This window comes from Stenella coeruleoalba (assembly GCF_951394435.1).
Source record: "Stenella coeruleoalba genome assembly, chromosome: 9".
NCBI classification, from domain to species: Eukaryota; Metazoa; Chordata; class Mammalia; order Artiodactyla; family Delphinidae; genus Stenella; species Stenella coeruleoalba.
The window spans coordinates 53,508,069-53,523,847 of record NC_137155.1 but is presented as its reverse complement, the minus strand read 5'-3'; the positions used below and the strand labels follow the sequence as shown (position 1 = coordinate 53,523,847).

At 34.2% G+C, this 15,779-nt stretch overlaps 1 protein-coding gene across 14 annotated transcripts in view; it reads left to right on the top strand.

Moving 5' to 3' along the window:
- Nucleotides 1-15,779, top strand: part of ADAM22 (ADAM metallopeptidase domain 22) — a 242,542-nt gene that overhangs the window by 165,872 nt on the left and 60,891 nt on the right. For all 14 annotated transcript variants that reach the window (XR_013829883.1, XM_079932236.1, XM_079932235.1 and 11 more), the window contains exons 7-14: nt 11-80; nt 4,351-4,421; nt 7,738-7,812; nt 9,753-9,824; nt 10,690-10,856; nt 12,321-12,405; nt 13,423-13,513; nt 15,013-15,064. Coding sequence is in view for 13 of the 14 variants with exons in the window: in XM_079932236.1 (XP_079788362.1) it covers nt 11-80; nt 4,351-4,421; nt 7,738-7,812; nt 9,753-9,824; nt 10,690-10,856; nt 12,321-12,405; nt 13,423-13,513; nt 15,013-15,064 (683 nt within the window). In the remaining variant the exon portion in view is untranslated. The remainder of the gene's footprint in view (nt 1-10; nt 81-4,350; nt 4,422-7,737; nt 7,813-9,752; nt 9,825-10,689; nt 10,857-12,320; nt 12,406-13,422; nt 13,514-15,012; nt 15,065-15,779) is intronic.

The following is a 15,779-nucleotide window of genomic DNA, read 5'->3' as shown; positions in this document are numbered from 1 at the left end:
GTTGTTTCAGGAGGATTTCCGTTTTCATTCGGTTTACAAATCCAGACTGTTTGAATTTCCCTTGGATGATCTTCCATCTGGTATGATCTTCTTATAGTGATTTAAAAAAAAAAGACTTTAGTAATTCATTTTAATGCTTTAGAGCTAATTATATGTGGAATATCATCAGCCTGTGACTGCTCGTAACAGTTTTAGAAAGTCGAGTAACATCAAGAGAGAGAATAAAATGCAAACCTACCTCATGTTTATAGTGGATGAGTTTGGAAAGATACAGCTTGAACATGATGAAGGAAAACTTTTTAAAATTATAAGACTCAAAGTAAGGTATTCCAGGAGAAATAATGTTAAAGCAAAAATGGGTCTGCATACATAGAATATATAAAATTTATTCTTGGTGAAATACTGAGTTTGTAAACATAGAGATGAACCCTTAATTATTTTCCCGTTTGTTGTTTCCTCATCTCTTTTTGCCCCAGCATTTTAAGAAAGAACTATTGTAGATTAACATTTATTATGATGATGTGCTATTTGTGAAATTGGTCTTCCTTCCCATGTGTGTTTATGGGTCCATCTATTTATAGATTTGATTGGAGGGTTGCATCCATGTCTTGTCTTGGCAAGAAAGGCAGAGTACTCAGGCTTTGGCCTCATTAGTGGAGCAATGATTATGCAGAGTGCATTTATCTTTGGCTATGCTAGACTCATTCATGTTCTCCTTCTAAAGATAGGGCACACTTTGAATATCTGACGTGGAGATGCTTGCTCCCCTATTTAGTGAGCCCTGACTATGGCCATAGTACATTCTAATTTTTAAACTCTTTTTAATCGTTGCAACAGCTCTGTGAGGTCAATATTATCATTCCCATTTTATAGATGAAGAAACAGAAGCTCAGCTAGTTTGTTTTTTCTAGGGTCCCACAGCTAGTAAGGGGCTGAGGGGGGGTTTGGATTATGGCACTACGAGAATGTACCCTGGGAGAGAGGCACAAGGGCAAATGGAAAAATTACTAGACTAAAGCAAACCCTAAACTACTACTTAGGAAAATGACTTAAAGGCTGCATTGTCTTCTCATTGGAAAATGAAATAAGTGTTTTCTAATGTTCCATCCTCTCTGAAACAAACTTATAACTCCTTGACCTTCTGCGGTTACCCCGAAGAGAAACAGAACTCACCCCTTTTCTCCTGCTGCCAAAGAAATAGAAGATCCTATTTTATAGAATTCACTATTTGGAAAAATCTGCAAATGAGCATATAGCTAGCTGATTTTACTTTACATGGACACTTTAGACTGTTCCTTCGTTATCTTATGAAACTTATTATAATCCCTATTATGGGAAGAAAATAAATCATGGTTAGCTGCCTGAGAACAAAGTTACAATCTTAGAGACATTACTGGAAACAATAAACATTAATTAATATTTAAAGTAATAAATAAAGAGTCCCCCCTAAGGACTTTATTGTAGGCTTGCTTTGATACAATCTTATAATTTTTTAAAAACTTTGTTCAGGGTTTCTTTACAACAGAAACTTTGGAAGTGACTCAGCAGTTTTGCTGTTATTAAAAATGAGTTTTGAACATATTCTTGGAAAACTCAAGTCTGTCTCAGTTTGTTCCTGGTTTTCTTTTCTTATCAGAAGTTTACAGGGTTGATTTGAGTGTCATTTGTCTCTCAACATACTTAGATTTACTATGACAAATTAGAAGGAAACAAAAAATAGACAAATGTTAAAACTGCAGTTTTTGTGATATAAGCTCAAAAAGAAGCTTTTTTATTTTAGATTTAATAGTGTCACTGAGTTATGGATTATGTCTTTTTTTTTTTTGCTATGCATTATGTATTTGCCAGAGATAGAAATATGATCAGGTGCTCCTCAAACGTGTTTGACTGTGGAACGTTTTGTTTCATTTGACACATCTCTCAGGACTAGTATTCCTAAGAACACATTTTGAGAACAGCTTATTTATTTAAACACTGACCACTTAGCCCTCAGTGTTTTAAAAATTACTACAATAAAAAACAAAACAAGCAAACAGAACAGAAATAGACTCATAGATACAGAGAACAGTTGGGTGATTGCCAGAGCAGATGGGAATGGGGGCCAGGTGAAATAGGTGAAGAAGGTGATGAGGTACAAACTTCCAGTTATAAAATAAATATGTCATGGGGATGTAATGTAAAGTATAGGGAATGTAGTCAATAATATTGTAATAACTTTGTATGGAGACAGATGGTAACTAGACTTACCTAACCATTTCAAACTATATACATTCAATAAATATCAAATCACTGTGATGTACACCTGAAATTAATATGATATTGTATGTCAATTGTACTGCAATAGAAAATTACTATGATGAAATACACAAAACTAGTATACTGTTTGCTGAGTTTTGACACCCATATTCTCCCCTGGTGAGATATAGAGCATTTCTGTTACCCCAGTAACTTCCTTTGTGTCTGTTCCCTATCAGTGCCACCACTTCTGCAGTTCCTTTTCTGACTTTTTCACCGTAGATTAGTTTCTCCTGTTGTAGCTCTTCATACAAATGGAATTATGCATCATGTTCAGTTTCTTTTGCTTAGCACATGCCTGAGATCTATGTTGTTGAGGGTAGCAATTGTTCTTTCTTTTATATTATTGAGTATGTTCTTATTGTATGAATATACCACAATTTTTTATCTCTTCCGTCGATGGACATTTGGATTGTTTCCAGTTTGGGGCTATTATGACTATAACAACTATGAAAATTCTTGTCAAAAATCTTTTTTGTGGACACACGTCTACATTTCTCTATCAAATACCTGGGAGTGAAATCACTGGGTCATAAGGTAGGTATATGTTTAACTGTATAACATCGTTCTGAAACTTCAGCATGCATCAGAATCACCCGGAGGGCTTGGTAAACACAGATTGCTGGCCTCCTCTTTAGGGTTTTTTTTTTTTTCCTTTCAGCTGCCTTATTATGGTATAATTGACATACAAAAAGCTTTATATGTTTACTGTATACAACTTGATGAGTTTGGAGATAAATATACACCCATGAAATCATCATCACAATCTCTGCCATAAACATATCCATCCATTCCAAAAGTTTCCTCCAGCCCTCTTTATTTATGATGATGATAAAAACACTTAACATAAAATCTAATACAATATGGTATCCTTAACTATATGCACTAAGCTGTACAGTAGATCTCTAGGACTTACTCATCTTGTATGACTGAAACTTTGTGCACTTTGACTAATAACTCCTTATATCCCCCTCCCCGCAGCCCCTGGCAACTACCATTCTAATCTCTGTTTCTCTGAGTTTGACTATTTTAGATCCCTCATATAAGTGGTATCATATAGTATTTGTCCTTCTGTGTCTAGCTTATTTCACTTAACAAAATGTCCTCTAGGTTCATCTGTGTTGTCGCAAATGGCAGGATTTCCTTTTTTAAGGCTGAATAATATTCCATTGTATGTATATATCATATTTTCTTTATCCACTCATCCACTGATGGACATTTAGGTTGCTTCTGTATCTTGACTGTTGTTAATAATGCTGCAGTGAACATGGGAGTACAGATATTTCTTTGAGATCCTGATTTAAATTCCTTTGGCTATATACCCAGAAGTGGGATTGCTGGATCATATGGTATTTCTCTTTTAAATTCTTTCATGAACCTTCATAATGTTTTCCATAGTGGCTGCACTAATTTCTACAGCTTTTGATTAAGTGTACCTTGGGTGGGTTATGAGAAATTGCATTTCCAAGTTCCCAGGTAATGCTGATGCCACTAGTCCAAGGATCACAATTTAAGAACTACTGTTGGAAGAGAAATTGCAGAACATTTTCCCAAAGTGGTTATACCATTTTATACTCTCATCAGCATTATATGAGAGTTCTAACTGCTCCGCATCTTCACCAGCATTTGGTGTGTCATTCTTTAGTGAAGGTCAATGGTGGAAGTGAAGGTCGAGTGGCTATTCAGACAGTTCCCCATAAAAATGTGATGGTATTTGTAGGAGAATTTGGAGAAAAATTTTGAGATAAATTAGAACAGGAATAATGTTTGAGATTTTTTTTGAATTGTATTCCTTCATGGTATGTTTATTTAGTATTAATATGAATGCAGTTACTTAGATCAATGTTTTGTATTTTCCTTAAGCACAATATTATATATTATAAAATTCATAATTAGTTATAATTCTGTAATTTATAAATTATAATACTCATTGATGATTAAAGTACAGTTATATAATTTATACTAAGAAGGGCTAGTAAAACTTTGATTACCCTTCGTGAAAAAAACCTGGCAAATGCACTAAGTTAAATTTAATTTATTTTTATTTCCTTTTAGAATTCCAACAAGTAAACATCACTCCACCAAAATTTATTTTGAAGCCAAGACCAAAACGGAGTAGACGACAGGTATGTATTCACAGGTATATGTCATGATGTTTTAAAAACGTTTGGCAACTGCCAATCAATTTAATCTACATGAAGTCTGTGAGGGATAAGAATTAGTTCAGGCATTTGCTATTGTGGTAAACAAGAAGGGTGACACATTCGTAGGAGCAGTGGAGTTGGGGCCATATTATTTCATAGACTCAAAAGCACTCATAGTGGTGATAACATGGTCATTCATCATACAGACGGATTATGAGGCCCCTGCTGTGGCATCTCAGGTTCTTTCTACCATAGGCCTCTTTCCTTGCCTGGGGGTACACCACAACATGGAGTCTACTTGGGTGGTACACGTCCTTGTATTTATCCCCTTAAAGATACCCCCTTAAGAGTGACTCCATCAGGTTTTGAAGCCACAAAATGGTATTTTCACACTTGAGCTATCAATACTTTGTGGAGTCTAGGATATAAAACCCGAATGTCTGCTTTATGAATGTTCAAAGGGTATTGAACTTAATAATAACAACAGTTCATACAGTGCTTTTAACCACGTGAAGTAGGTGCTATTATTTCCCTTTCACAGCAAAAAAAAAATGATGTCTCTGAAATGTGCAAATGACTTGCCCAGAATCGTAGAGCTGGTAAATAGTTTAGACAAAATAAGAACTCTGGTCATCAGAATTAAGATATTATGACAGTTGTGGTGGTGGTTGGTATGAATGTGTGTGTATGGCATAAAAATAGGATGAGAGAAATAAATCTCTAATAAGATAAAGCCGTTGAAGGAGTGAAGTATCTTCTTTTTAATATGTGTTTAGTAAGTATGAAATAAAATGTGTTTACATACAGATTTCTAATATGAATGATAATTCCTAAATTTTACTGAGTACTCACCATGTTCAATTGTATTAACGTACTTAATCCTCATCACAATCTTTTGAGGAGGGGATTATTATTAATATTATCACTGATTTACTGGTAAAGACATTGAAGCATAAGAGGCTTAAGAAGCTTGCCCAGGGTTACATTGGGTTGCCCAGTGGTGGAGCTGGGATTCTGACCTAGAAGTCTGGTCTCAGAGCAGTGCTTATAACCATGTATGCATTGCATACTGCCTCTCAGAAGCTGTTGTGTCCCATGAATTACTACTATGAGCTCTATATGTTTTGTGAATGTACACATATATTGAAGCCCAGTTAAACAGATACAAGTAATTGCCGTCAGGATTTAATTTGAATCAGTATTTACTTTCATGACTTAAGAACCAAGAGAATGGGATGATTTTCTTTTGACGTGATCCTTGAAGTTCTTCATAAACATCTGCAACATCCAGTCATTTGCTAAGCAGACAGACCCTTGATTTCTCTTTATGAGAAAGCTGTGGACCCTGGAGGCGAGGTGTTATAAAACCCTGTGGCCAATATGGCAACTCTCTGACACTAAGAAAATACTGGGACTTGTTACAAGTCTACTTGTTAGAAGGGCTCAGGTCTCTACCACAATTAACAAAGCAAATACTATCATCCTAACAACATCCTTTTTTTTTTCCCTAGAAATGTTTTATTGTTTATACATTTGTGAATTTGATTTCTAATAATTGATATAAATTTTATTTTAGTATTACATCTGTAAAAAATCCATTAAGAAAACTCTTGTCAGTGGATGCAGTTTATGTTATTTTTTGGTTTCCAAAACCAGAATTATAGTCTATTATTTCCTATTAACTTGATGTTTTAAGGGATTTTGAAAAGTAAAGTTTTTTTAGAATTTGGGAATGCATTAGCAATGAAACAATCCATGTGGCAGAAATATTTTAGTTTAAATGCAATACTCAAACATTCATGTATTTTTTTAGGTTTGATTGTATACCCTTATGACAAAAATGGCCCTTGGGCAAGTGAACAAAAAGGTTTATTGAAAAACTAAATGTGTGTCAAAGTATGGCACAAAGGAAAAAGTTAATTTTGCAGATCTTGTTAAAGATTGTGCTCTAGACTAATTTCAGAGAACCAAAGGATGTGGCTGCCTTCGTGACTCTTGACAGTACCATTCATTGGTCATGATTTTGAAGGTGGAGAAAATTTGTGGTTGAACAGACAGATATAGCTGCACTGGGGTAACCAAAGACTGCCTGAGAGCTCTCCAAACTATCCTAACAGAGCTCCTATATATCACTTGGGGCATCCTCTGAACCCTGTCAGCAGAAGGGGCATGTCTCAGAGCCTGATTTGGAGATTATATAGTAAAAGTGTCAATCATTCCACTCCCTATGTAGAACTCTCAGAGATTCTCAGGAGCTTAAACCATATGTTATAATCTCCAAGATATACTGTTAAATGAAAATAGACTGATGCAAAAGAGAAGGAGATAAGTGGAAGTACAAAATAAAATATATCTCATATTTGATTTTATATGCATAAATATTTCTGGAAGAAACCAGTAACTGTGCTGTACCCATTGTGGGGGAAGGAGTAACAATTGGTAGATGGGGGACAGAGGTGAGAGGAGAACTTTCATCCTATACCTTTTCATAATTCTTTAATTTTTGAACCATGCAAATTTATTACTCACTCAAAAACTAAGTAAATTGATGAAAATGAAAAAAATACTAAATAAATAAAAGGGGAAATTTTGTTTTATTTCTCCCATATTTAAAATTTTTTAATTAAAAAAATTGTTTCAGCTTATTGAAGTATAATTGACAAATGTAAGATATTTAAAGTATACAGTAGGATGATTTGATATACATTATATTTGTGAAATGATTCCCCTCATGGATTTAATTAACATATCCATCACCTTATGTATTTCCTTTTTTTTTTTTTTGGTGAGAGCATTGAAATTCTACTCTATTAGCAAATTTCAATTATACAATATAGTGTTATCAATGTAAGTGTCCATCAGTGGATGAATGGACAAAGAAAATGTATATATATATATATATATATATATATATATATACACACGGACACACTCACACACACACACAATGGAATATTACTCAGCCTTAATAAAGAAGGAAACCCTGTCATTTGAGACAACATGGATGAACCTGGAGGGCATTATGCTAAGTGAAATAAGCCAAACAGAGAAAGACAAATATAGCATCGTATCACCTACATGTGGAATCTAAAAAAAAAAAAAACCTCATAGAGACAGAGTGAAAAAGCGGTTGCCAGGGGCTAGGTAGTGGGGGAAACTAGGTAGGGAGAGGTTGGTAAAAGAGTACAAACTTTCAGCTAAAAGAGGGATAATACCTGAGAATCTAATATGTAACATAAGTTTCCCATAGCCAATATCAGAGGCTTATTTACGAGCTATTTCCTTTATTATATTGCAGCTTCGTCGATATCCTCGTAACATAGAGGAGGAAACCAAATATATTGAACTGATGATTGTGAATGATCATCTCATGGTAGGATTTACTGAATTTTGTGTTGTTTGAACTTGCCTGTGCCTAGGGTAAAACTAGTGGGTGCAGGAATATGTTTAGAAGAAAGAAGTCCATAAAGTTGTAAGTTGGAGAAGGTATATGTATAAAGAAACATCTCTGTTACCCAGCAACAACCTGTAAGTAGGAAACACTCTTAGGTAAAGCAATTAACAGTATTTTGTGAGGTTCCAAAAATATTTCTGTGACTCAATGTTAACTCTTTGGATTCACTTAGTTAATGTAGGGGCTAATATCTTCTCTTACAAAAATCGCAAGGTTAAAAAAAAAAAGGGAAACTTCCGTTTTATATTGAAAAAGTGAAGCAGCAATAATGTGATTCTTTAGTTTGCAATGTACAGCTTTATCCTAATAAATGGAAAGCAATTTTTCTATTTCTGTCTTGCTATGTAGTAAACCATTTGGAAAGGCTTATAAACTTATTTACAAAACAGAAACAGACTCACAGACTTAGAGAATGAACTTATGGTTACCAGGGGAAAAGGGAGGAGGGGAGGGATAGATTGGGAGTTTGGGATTGACATGTACACACTACTATATTTAAAATAGATAACCAACAAGTATCTACTGTATAGCACGGAGAACTCTGCTCAATATTCTGTAATAACCAAAATGGGAAAAGAATTTAAAAAAGAGTAGATACATGTATAGTATAACTGAATCACTTTACTGTACACCCAAAACTAACACAACATTGTTAATCAATATATGCTGCAATATAGAATAACACTTAAAAAAAAATACCTTATATAGCCAAGCAGTGAAGATTTTTAGGATAAAAACCTAGCCAAACTTCCTTTTTTGTTGAGTCAGGTTTTTTTTAATACTCAATTCATGGGCATGTTGTATATTCAGTTCATGAGCATGTTGTATACTCAATTCATGGGCAGAGTTTTAAACTAAAAATATTCAGTGATGCACGTTGCTGAATTTTACTTAATTTCAGGTACACATACATTTTAATTTACTTTGAATTATTTATTTGGGGGAAAATGTGTCATTTATTTAAATATGATTAAACTAATAACATTGATTATTAATTAATAATGATAATTATTATTGAGTGCTTCTTCCTTGTTCAGGGTAGGACTAAGTTCTATCTTCCTACCGATTTGATTTCGTGAATGTTACTTTTTCCTGAGATTTTTACAGAATAAAAATAAGTTGCAAGAACACATATTTTAGACATTTTAGGATATCATAAATTCAGATGTCTGTAAGCATCTGTAGCAGATAATTCAAATAAAGTGAGCCAGGTATAAAACAATAGGGAGGGGTGAGGCCTGTGGCAAAAGAGAAGTCACATGGTCTGCCCAACAGGAGAGTCTGCTTCTCAGCCCTTGCCAGTTATTACCATGTGGGGAATACTAATTTTGAGTGAAGCCAGAAATCATGATATTTCCTGATTTTTAAAACAGCACTGAGGCCAAACCAAAGATATATGTCATTCACATCAAGCCTATAAGCCACCTCCTCGTGACCATTAGGGCTTTCTTCTCTTTACTGAGTAAGTCTTGTGGAACTTTTTATACTTTCAGCATTATTCACATGCAGTTGTTCTGGCTTTCACCCTACCTTTATTTGTATGTCTTGCAATTTATCAACAACTTTCATATGTTTTATCATTTTGAATTAACAATCTTGTGATAAAAAATAAACTTTTGAAATGGATGGAATGGGTGTTTTCTACTTTATCTCAAAGTGAGGTAAGGCCTCAAACTTTTAGGAGGCCTCAAACTTTTAGGAGCGTTGCCTCAGGCTACGCAGCATCTAAAGAACTAGGTGTCAACTTGCAGTTTTTACAGAAAGCTTTGGAGGCCTTTCAATTACACCGTATTTCCTCTGCTGAGGTGAGTGTTTGCTGATGATCTTGAAGCCCTTCACTTGTTTTCTTTTGCTTTCAGTTTAAAAAACATCGGCTTTCAGTGGTACTTACCAATACCTATGCGAAATCTGTGGTGAACCTGGCGGATTTAGTAAGTATGAACCCGATTCAGTATTGCCACAGAGGAAGTTTATCTCCTGATTGCTAATAAATCGGATAATGTTCTTATATTTTCACTGCCCTAAACTGCACTTTAGCCGAGGTGTCCTGTTAAGTCCCTGGTAACTTTGCCATGAACTTTATTGACTTTGATCTCTGGCTGGGAAAATGATAAAAGGAAGTGGTCAGAGTTACAGCTTTATGCCTGAAGTTTTTTATGCCTGTATTTTTGCCTGTATTTTTATGCCTGTATTTATGCCTGTATTTTTATGCCTGTATTTTTCACACTGGAAAAGAAAAGGTTGAGTCGTAGCCCCTAACAAAGATATTCACAGTGTAGTTCTAGCAATGGAGAAACAGCTGTGCCTCTTCAAAAGAGTGCCTGGTGCCGTGGGAAAGTTGCAACTAAATAATTCTACTGAAACTACTTTCCAAATCTTCCCGACAAGGCAATGCCAGTACCTTCCCCATGAGTTTAATTAGGGCCAGCTAGGGTGTACAGAAATTATCTCCTTCATGAGTGTTCCACTTTTTGCTAGTGTGAATCTTATAGGGTGCCAGAAAATGGACTCTGGGGGAACCTTGAGCAAGGGTGCAAAGATTTGTCAAAAAGCAATATTTTGTTTCTACCAGTACTCTATTCTTTGGTTATGACTTGGTAAACAATTGGATTCTCTGTTACTCAAGGGAAATGCATGTAAGTTAGAAAAACAATTATCTCCCCTAAAAACAGTGGAATTTCTCACATTTAGCTAAAACTCGAGGAGTTTCCACAAAAGGAGCTTTGTAGTCCTGTTCATAAATCAGTTGATTTTTACCACATGTATAGCTGTGTGTTCATTTTGTTAATATACTAGATATATAAAGACCAACTTAAGACAAGGATAGTATTGGTTGCCATGGAAACCTGGGCGGCTGACAACAAGTTTGCCATATCTGAAAATCCGTTGATCACCCTACGTGAATTTATGAAATACAGGAGGGATTTTATCAAAGAGAAAAGTGATGCAGTTCACCTTTTTTCGTATGTAACTTTTGTAATGATTTATTACTTTTTTTTATTCCATGTTGAATACTGTATTACTTGTGGATGAGATGTATTCTTTCTACTGCATAATGCAATTAGGATTTGATGTGGCAGATATATTTGAAAGAAGTTTTAGAGTACAGATTGTTTGAAACTGTCATGAATATTCAATAGATTTAATTTTGAGTTATTTTATTATTGCATGTACATTTCATATAATTTTTTTCAAGAGATTTAATCAGAGCATTTACTGAATGAAAGTACTATTAATTCTCATAAAGAGTATTCTTAACAATAGATTATTATATATTCTTTAAAGTTGCTGTCTTTTAAATGTTAATGTTATCTTTGTTTTTGATATAAGGGGAGAGCTTAGTATACCTAGGGTACATTTTATTTTTTATATTTTCTTACTCTTATGGTTTTTCTGGGGGGTAACCTGCATATTTGATGTAAGAGCAAATCATAAATTGCAGCAATTTAAAAACCTACCATCTAAAGCCAGAGCTGTTGAAGAAGGTTACAAATGGAAGTAAAAGAGTATTTTTGAGGTAACTTTTTATTTTACACAATTCCAAATTTACAGAAAAGTTGCAAGAATAATACAAGGAAATACCATATGCCCTTTACCCAGATTCATCAATTGTTAACATTTTATCCCATTTGTTTTATGATTTTCTTCTTTCTATCTTTCTTCCTTCCTTGCATCTATCTATCTATCAGTGTCTTTTTTTGTTTTTTTTCCTGAACTATTTGAGAGTAAGTTGGAGACATTTACTTACTGGGCCTTTACTACTAAATACTTACATATATATATTCCCTAAGAATAAAGACATTCTCTTATATAACCACAGTAAACTGTCAAAACCAGAAAATTTAACATTGGTACAATGTTTTTATCTAACCCACTGTCTATATTCAGATTTCACCAATTGTTTCAATAATGTTTTATAGCTACCCCCCAACCCTTGCCCAAATCCAGGATCCAATCCAGGATCACACATTACATTTAATTGTCACGTCTCTTTACTTTCCTTTAATCTGAAATATTTCCTCAACCTTTCTTTGTCTCTTTTGAGGTTAACATTTTTGAAGAGTATAGGCCAGTTATTTTATAGCATGTTCCTCATTGTGAGAATGTCTGATGTTTTCTCACTATGAGATTCAAGTTATATGCATTTTTGATGGAAATACCATGTAAGTGTACCTCATGTTAGAGATCCTTTTTTCATAGGTATAGTTCTATTTAAGATATTTATTGATCATGTGGGGAAACATTCCTCAGAAACCTTTTCCTTTGGTTATGCGTGCCAACAATTTTCATATTCCTCCCTTACCTCAGGAGTATATAGTAGAGAAATGTATGTGCATTGAGAAAATAAATGTGGTAACTTAATAATGAGAGGTGCTATGATATGTGGACTGTCAGCAGTAAGCCTTTTTCATTTCCTTTTCTGAAAGGGGAAGTCAATTTGAGAGTAGCCGGAGCGGGGCAGCTTATATTGGTGGGATTTGCTCGTTGCTGAAAGGAGGAGGCGTGAATGAAGTAGGTGTGAACATCTGTAAGATACAAAGTGATATGATGGCTGATGATGTTTTCCTAATATTTAAGGGACAGTTTCTCAGTATTCAACATACTCCAGATATTGTTATTTTATTAACAACCAACATGGTTAGTGCCAGAGGCCGGAATAGGGAAATAAGGAAAGATAATATCGGATAATTCTGTTCATGTTCTACTTAGAATAATTTCCAGGTTTAGCTATATACAGATTAGATAGAGAAAATCTTTACCTTTACCTTTATTGAAAATAAGGCCCTATTTATCACATTGACTCTTTTTCCAGAGAATTGAGTAATTCCCTGAAGCACTGGGTTACTACTTAAGAACTCAATTGAAAATTGTCTTCCTCAATATTTGGCAAATTTTTGGAGGAAAAAATAGACTAGGTTTTCCAAAGCGTTAACTTCTACCCCTAGGGCACTAAACCTGATGGAAGTGATCTAAAAGAAAAATACCTGAATCTTTGGGAGGCTGCATATCGAAAAAAATATCCCTAGGTCTTTTCAAGTTTCTTGTGGCCAAAGATCGTCACCATTTCCTATGACTCATACCATTGGTTTTCTGAAGCCAAGTTCTATTCAGTTTGGGGATTTTAGGAGTGCTAGTGGACACACAAGGATGAACAAGTTCCAAATAAATTATACATTTATTTTATTTTCTCTTATCTGAAAGACTGGCTTAACTGTGGTACAAGTATTCAGTTTTTCAGGAATGTCACCAGTGAAATTTGGGCTCAAAATTAGATGTAAGTTTCCAAATCTGAAAGTCGATGATTCCCTGGCTTCTAGTCTTCTCTGTAAGACCTAGTCAAACATGGATTTATTTCTTACTACTTCTTCCCAAATGCTTAGTAGTTCAGCACTAGCTATTATGTGTTTAACCTCTGCTAAATAAAATGCTCAGAAATTACTTATTTTCAATTATATTGTGACATTTTCTCTGGCCCATCTTAAATAAAAAATAATTTGCATTTACAAGTATTTTATTTTTGTCTTTCAGTTTGGGAAAACGGATTTAATGGCAGTTACACTTGCCCAGTCGTTAGCCCATAATATTGGTATTATCTCAGACAAAAGAAAGTTAGCAAGCGGTAAGTTTAAGTACATGTGTGGTTTAGTTGTATTTAAAGTAGACTATCTGAAAAATATTTTAGAGAATGAAATTCTTTAATTCAGTTGATAGATCAAAAGAGTTTAAGTGATAATATAAAGATACCCAGGACACAAAATTTTTTTTTTCCAAAAGTAATACAAATGTTAATATTTACATTACAGATGAATTTTCTCCATGTATAATAAACATTTAAAGCCAGGTGATGTTAAATTCACAGTTGAATTTAATCTAAAAAAGGACATAATTTCAGTTTGGTAATTTTAAATGGTCTGGGCATAAAGGTTTAAGGCATACTGTTGTTTTTTTTTTCTGTATTTTTGTACCATATAAGTCATTTGCTTTTCAGGTTTATTATTTATTGACTATCTCCTGTGCTAGAATGTGAGCTTCCTGAAGAAAGGGCCCTTTATTTTGATTAGTTATGTATCCCAGTGCTAAGAACAGAGCCTGGCACGTAGGAGGTGTTCAAACCAGTGTCGTTGAATGAATAAACTTAGAAGTAAATTGCATTAAGTTCACAAGGTGGGTTATAGAGGTGGGTCTGTGTGACTCCAAAACCCAAGCATTTCCACTAAGCCTATGCTAATATAAGTTATTCATAAGGCATACTACTTTATTACAGTTTATTTAAAACATCTTTTAATATTGCCACAGAGGTAGAATTTGCCTGCCAGGATCAGACCTGATAAAGGGCTTAATACAATATGGGCCTAGTAAAATATGCTAGGTTTAGCATCTATGATGAATATATTTTCCCAAGTAGGTAAAGTTACTTTACCAGGAATGGATAAACACTATATATTTGGAGTAAGTTGATTATAATCATATTTATTGTATTATTTTAGTAATAAATATGATCGTTTATATTAACTACAACTATTACCATTTATGAAGTACCCATTATATAACAGATAATTGAATGCCAGAATTATATACATCTAGATGCTCATCTAATCCTCAAGATAATCCTGCAAGATATTCATTATCAGCTCCCATTTTACAGATAAAGTGACTAGATCTTAAAAGTGTAATGTCTCCAAGATTACACATGTATTAAGTGGCATACCCAGATTTTGAACCTAGGTATTTCTGATTCTGAGGACCTTTTGCTTAACCAATATACTCTACTGCCTTCTACCAGAAGCCTTGGGTGCAGAGGTTTTAAAAATGGATGAGAAATTGTTAGAATTCCAATAAAGGCTTATGAAACCAGAATCCTGTAGTGGTACATCACTATTTCATTGGTATTTGATTGTTAAGCCATTTTAAGTGAGTGCTTTACAAATATGGCCACTTGTTAAAATATGAAAAGATTTTATTTTAGTAAAAATGATATAAGCTCGATAGGGTCAAAGTACAATAGATTTTTGTTGCTATGCTTTACATAAAACAGAACATATACTTTTTAAAATAGTAACTACTCTAATGCATCTGTTTTCACTTTGTAACAAGGCATGTGTATTCATTTTCTCTTAGGTGAGTGTAAATGTGAGGACACGTGGTCTGGATGCATAATGGGAGACACTGGGTGAGCCACTTCTATTTAAACATAACTCACTGTTCCTTTCTCTGCTGTGCTGTTGTCTTCTTAGGAGGATGACACTCAATAACTTAGTGCCTGGAACCTTACCACAGGCATTTAAAATTGGAAGTAGATATTCTCAATGGCTCTGTAGGGAATATATTTTCACGAAATAGTCTCTTATTTATGAAAACAATTGCTGTTCTTTAAGCTAGTAGGTCAAAGTTTTTTTTTCGGCTGGGGGAATTTGAAATGTGGTGAGTCAGGGGCATGCAGGATATATGATTCCACCAACTTCAGGTAAATATAATAATTGTTTTAAAGCATTTCTCTCTTTTTTAAAAAATTTATTGAAGTATAGTTGATTTACAGTGTTGCATTAAGTTCTACTGTACAGCAAAGTGATTCAGGTATACGTACATATATACATTCTTTTTCATATTTTTTCCATTGTGGTTTATTACAGGATATTGAATCTAGTTCTCTTTGCTATACAGTAGGACCTTGTTCTTTATCCATTCTATATATAATAGTTTGCATCTGCTAATCCCAAACTCCCAATCCATCCCTCCCCCCGGCAACCCCAAGTCTGTTCTCTATGTCTGTGAGTCTGTTTCTGTTTTGTAGATAAGTTCATTTGTGTCATATTTTAGATTCCACATATAAGTGGTATTATATGGTATTTGTCTGTATCTTTCTGACTTACTTCACTCAGAATGAT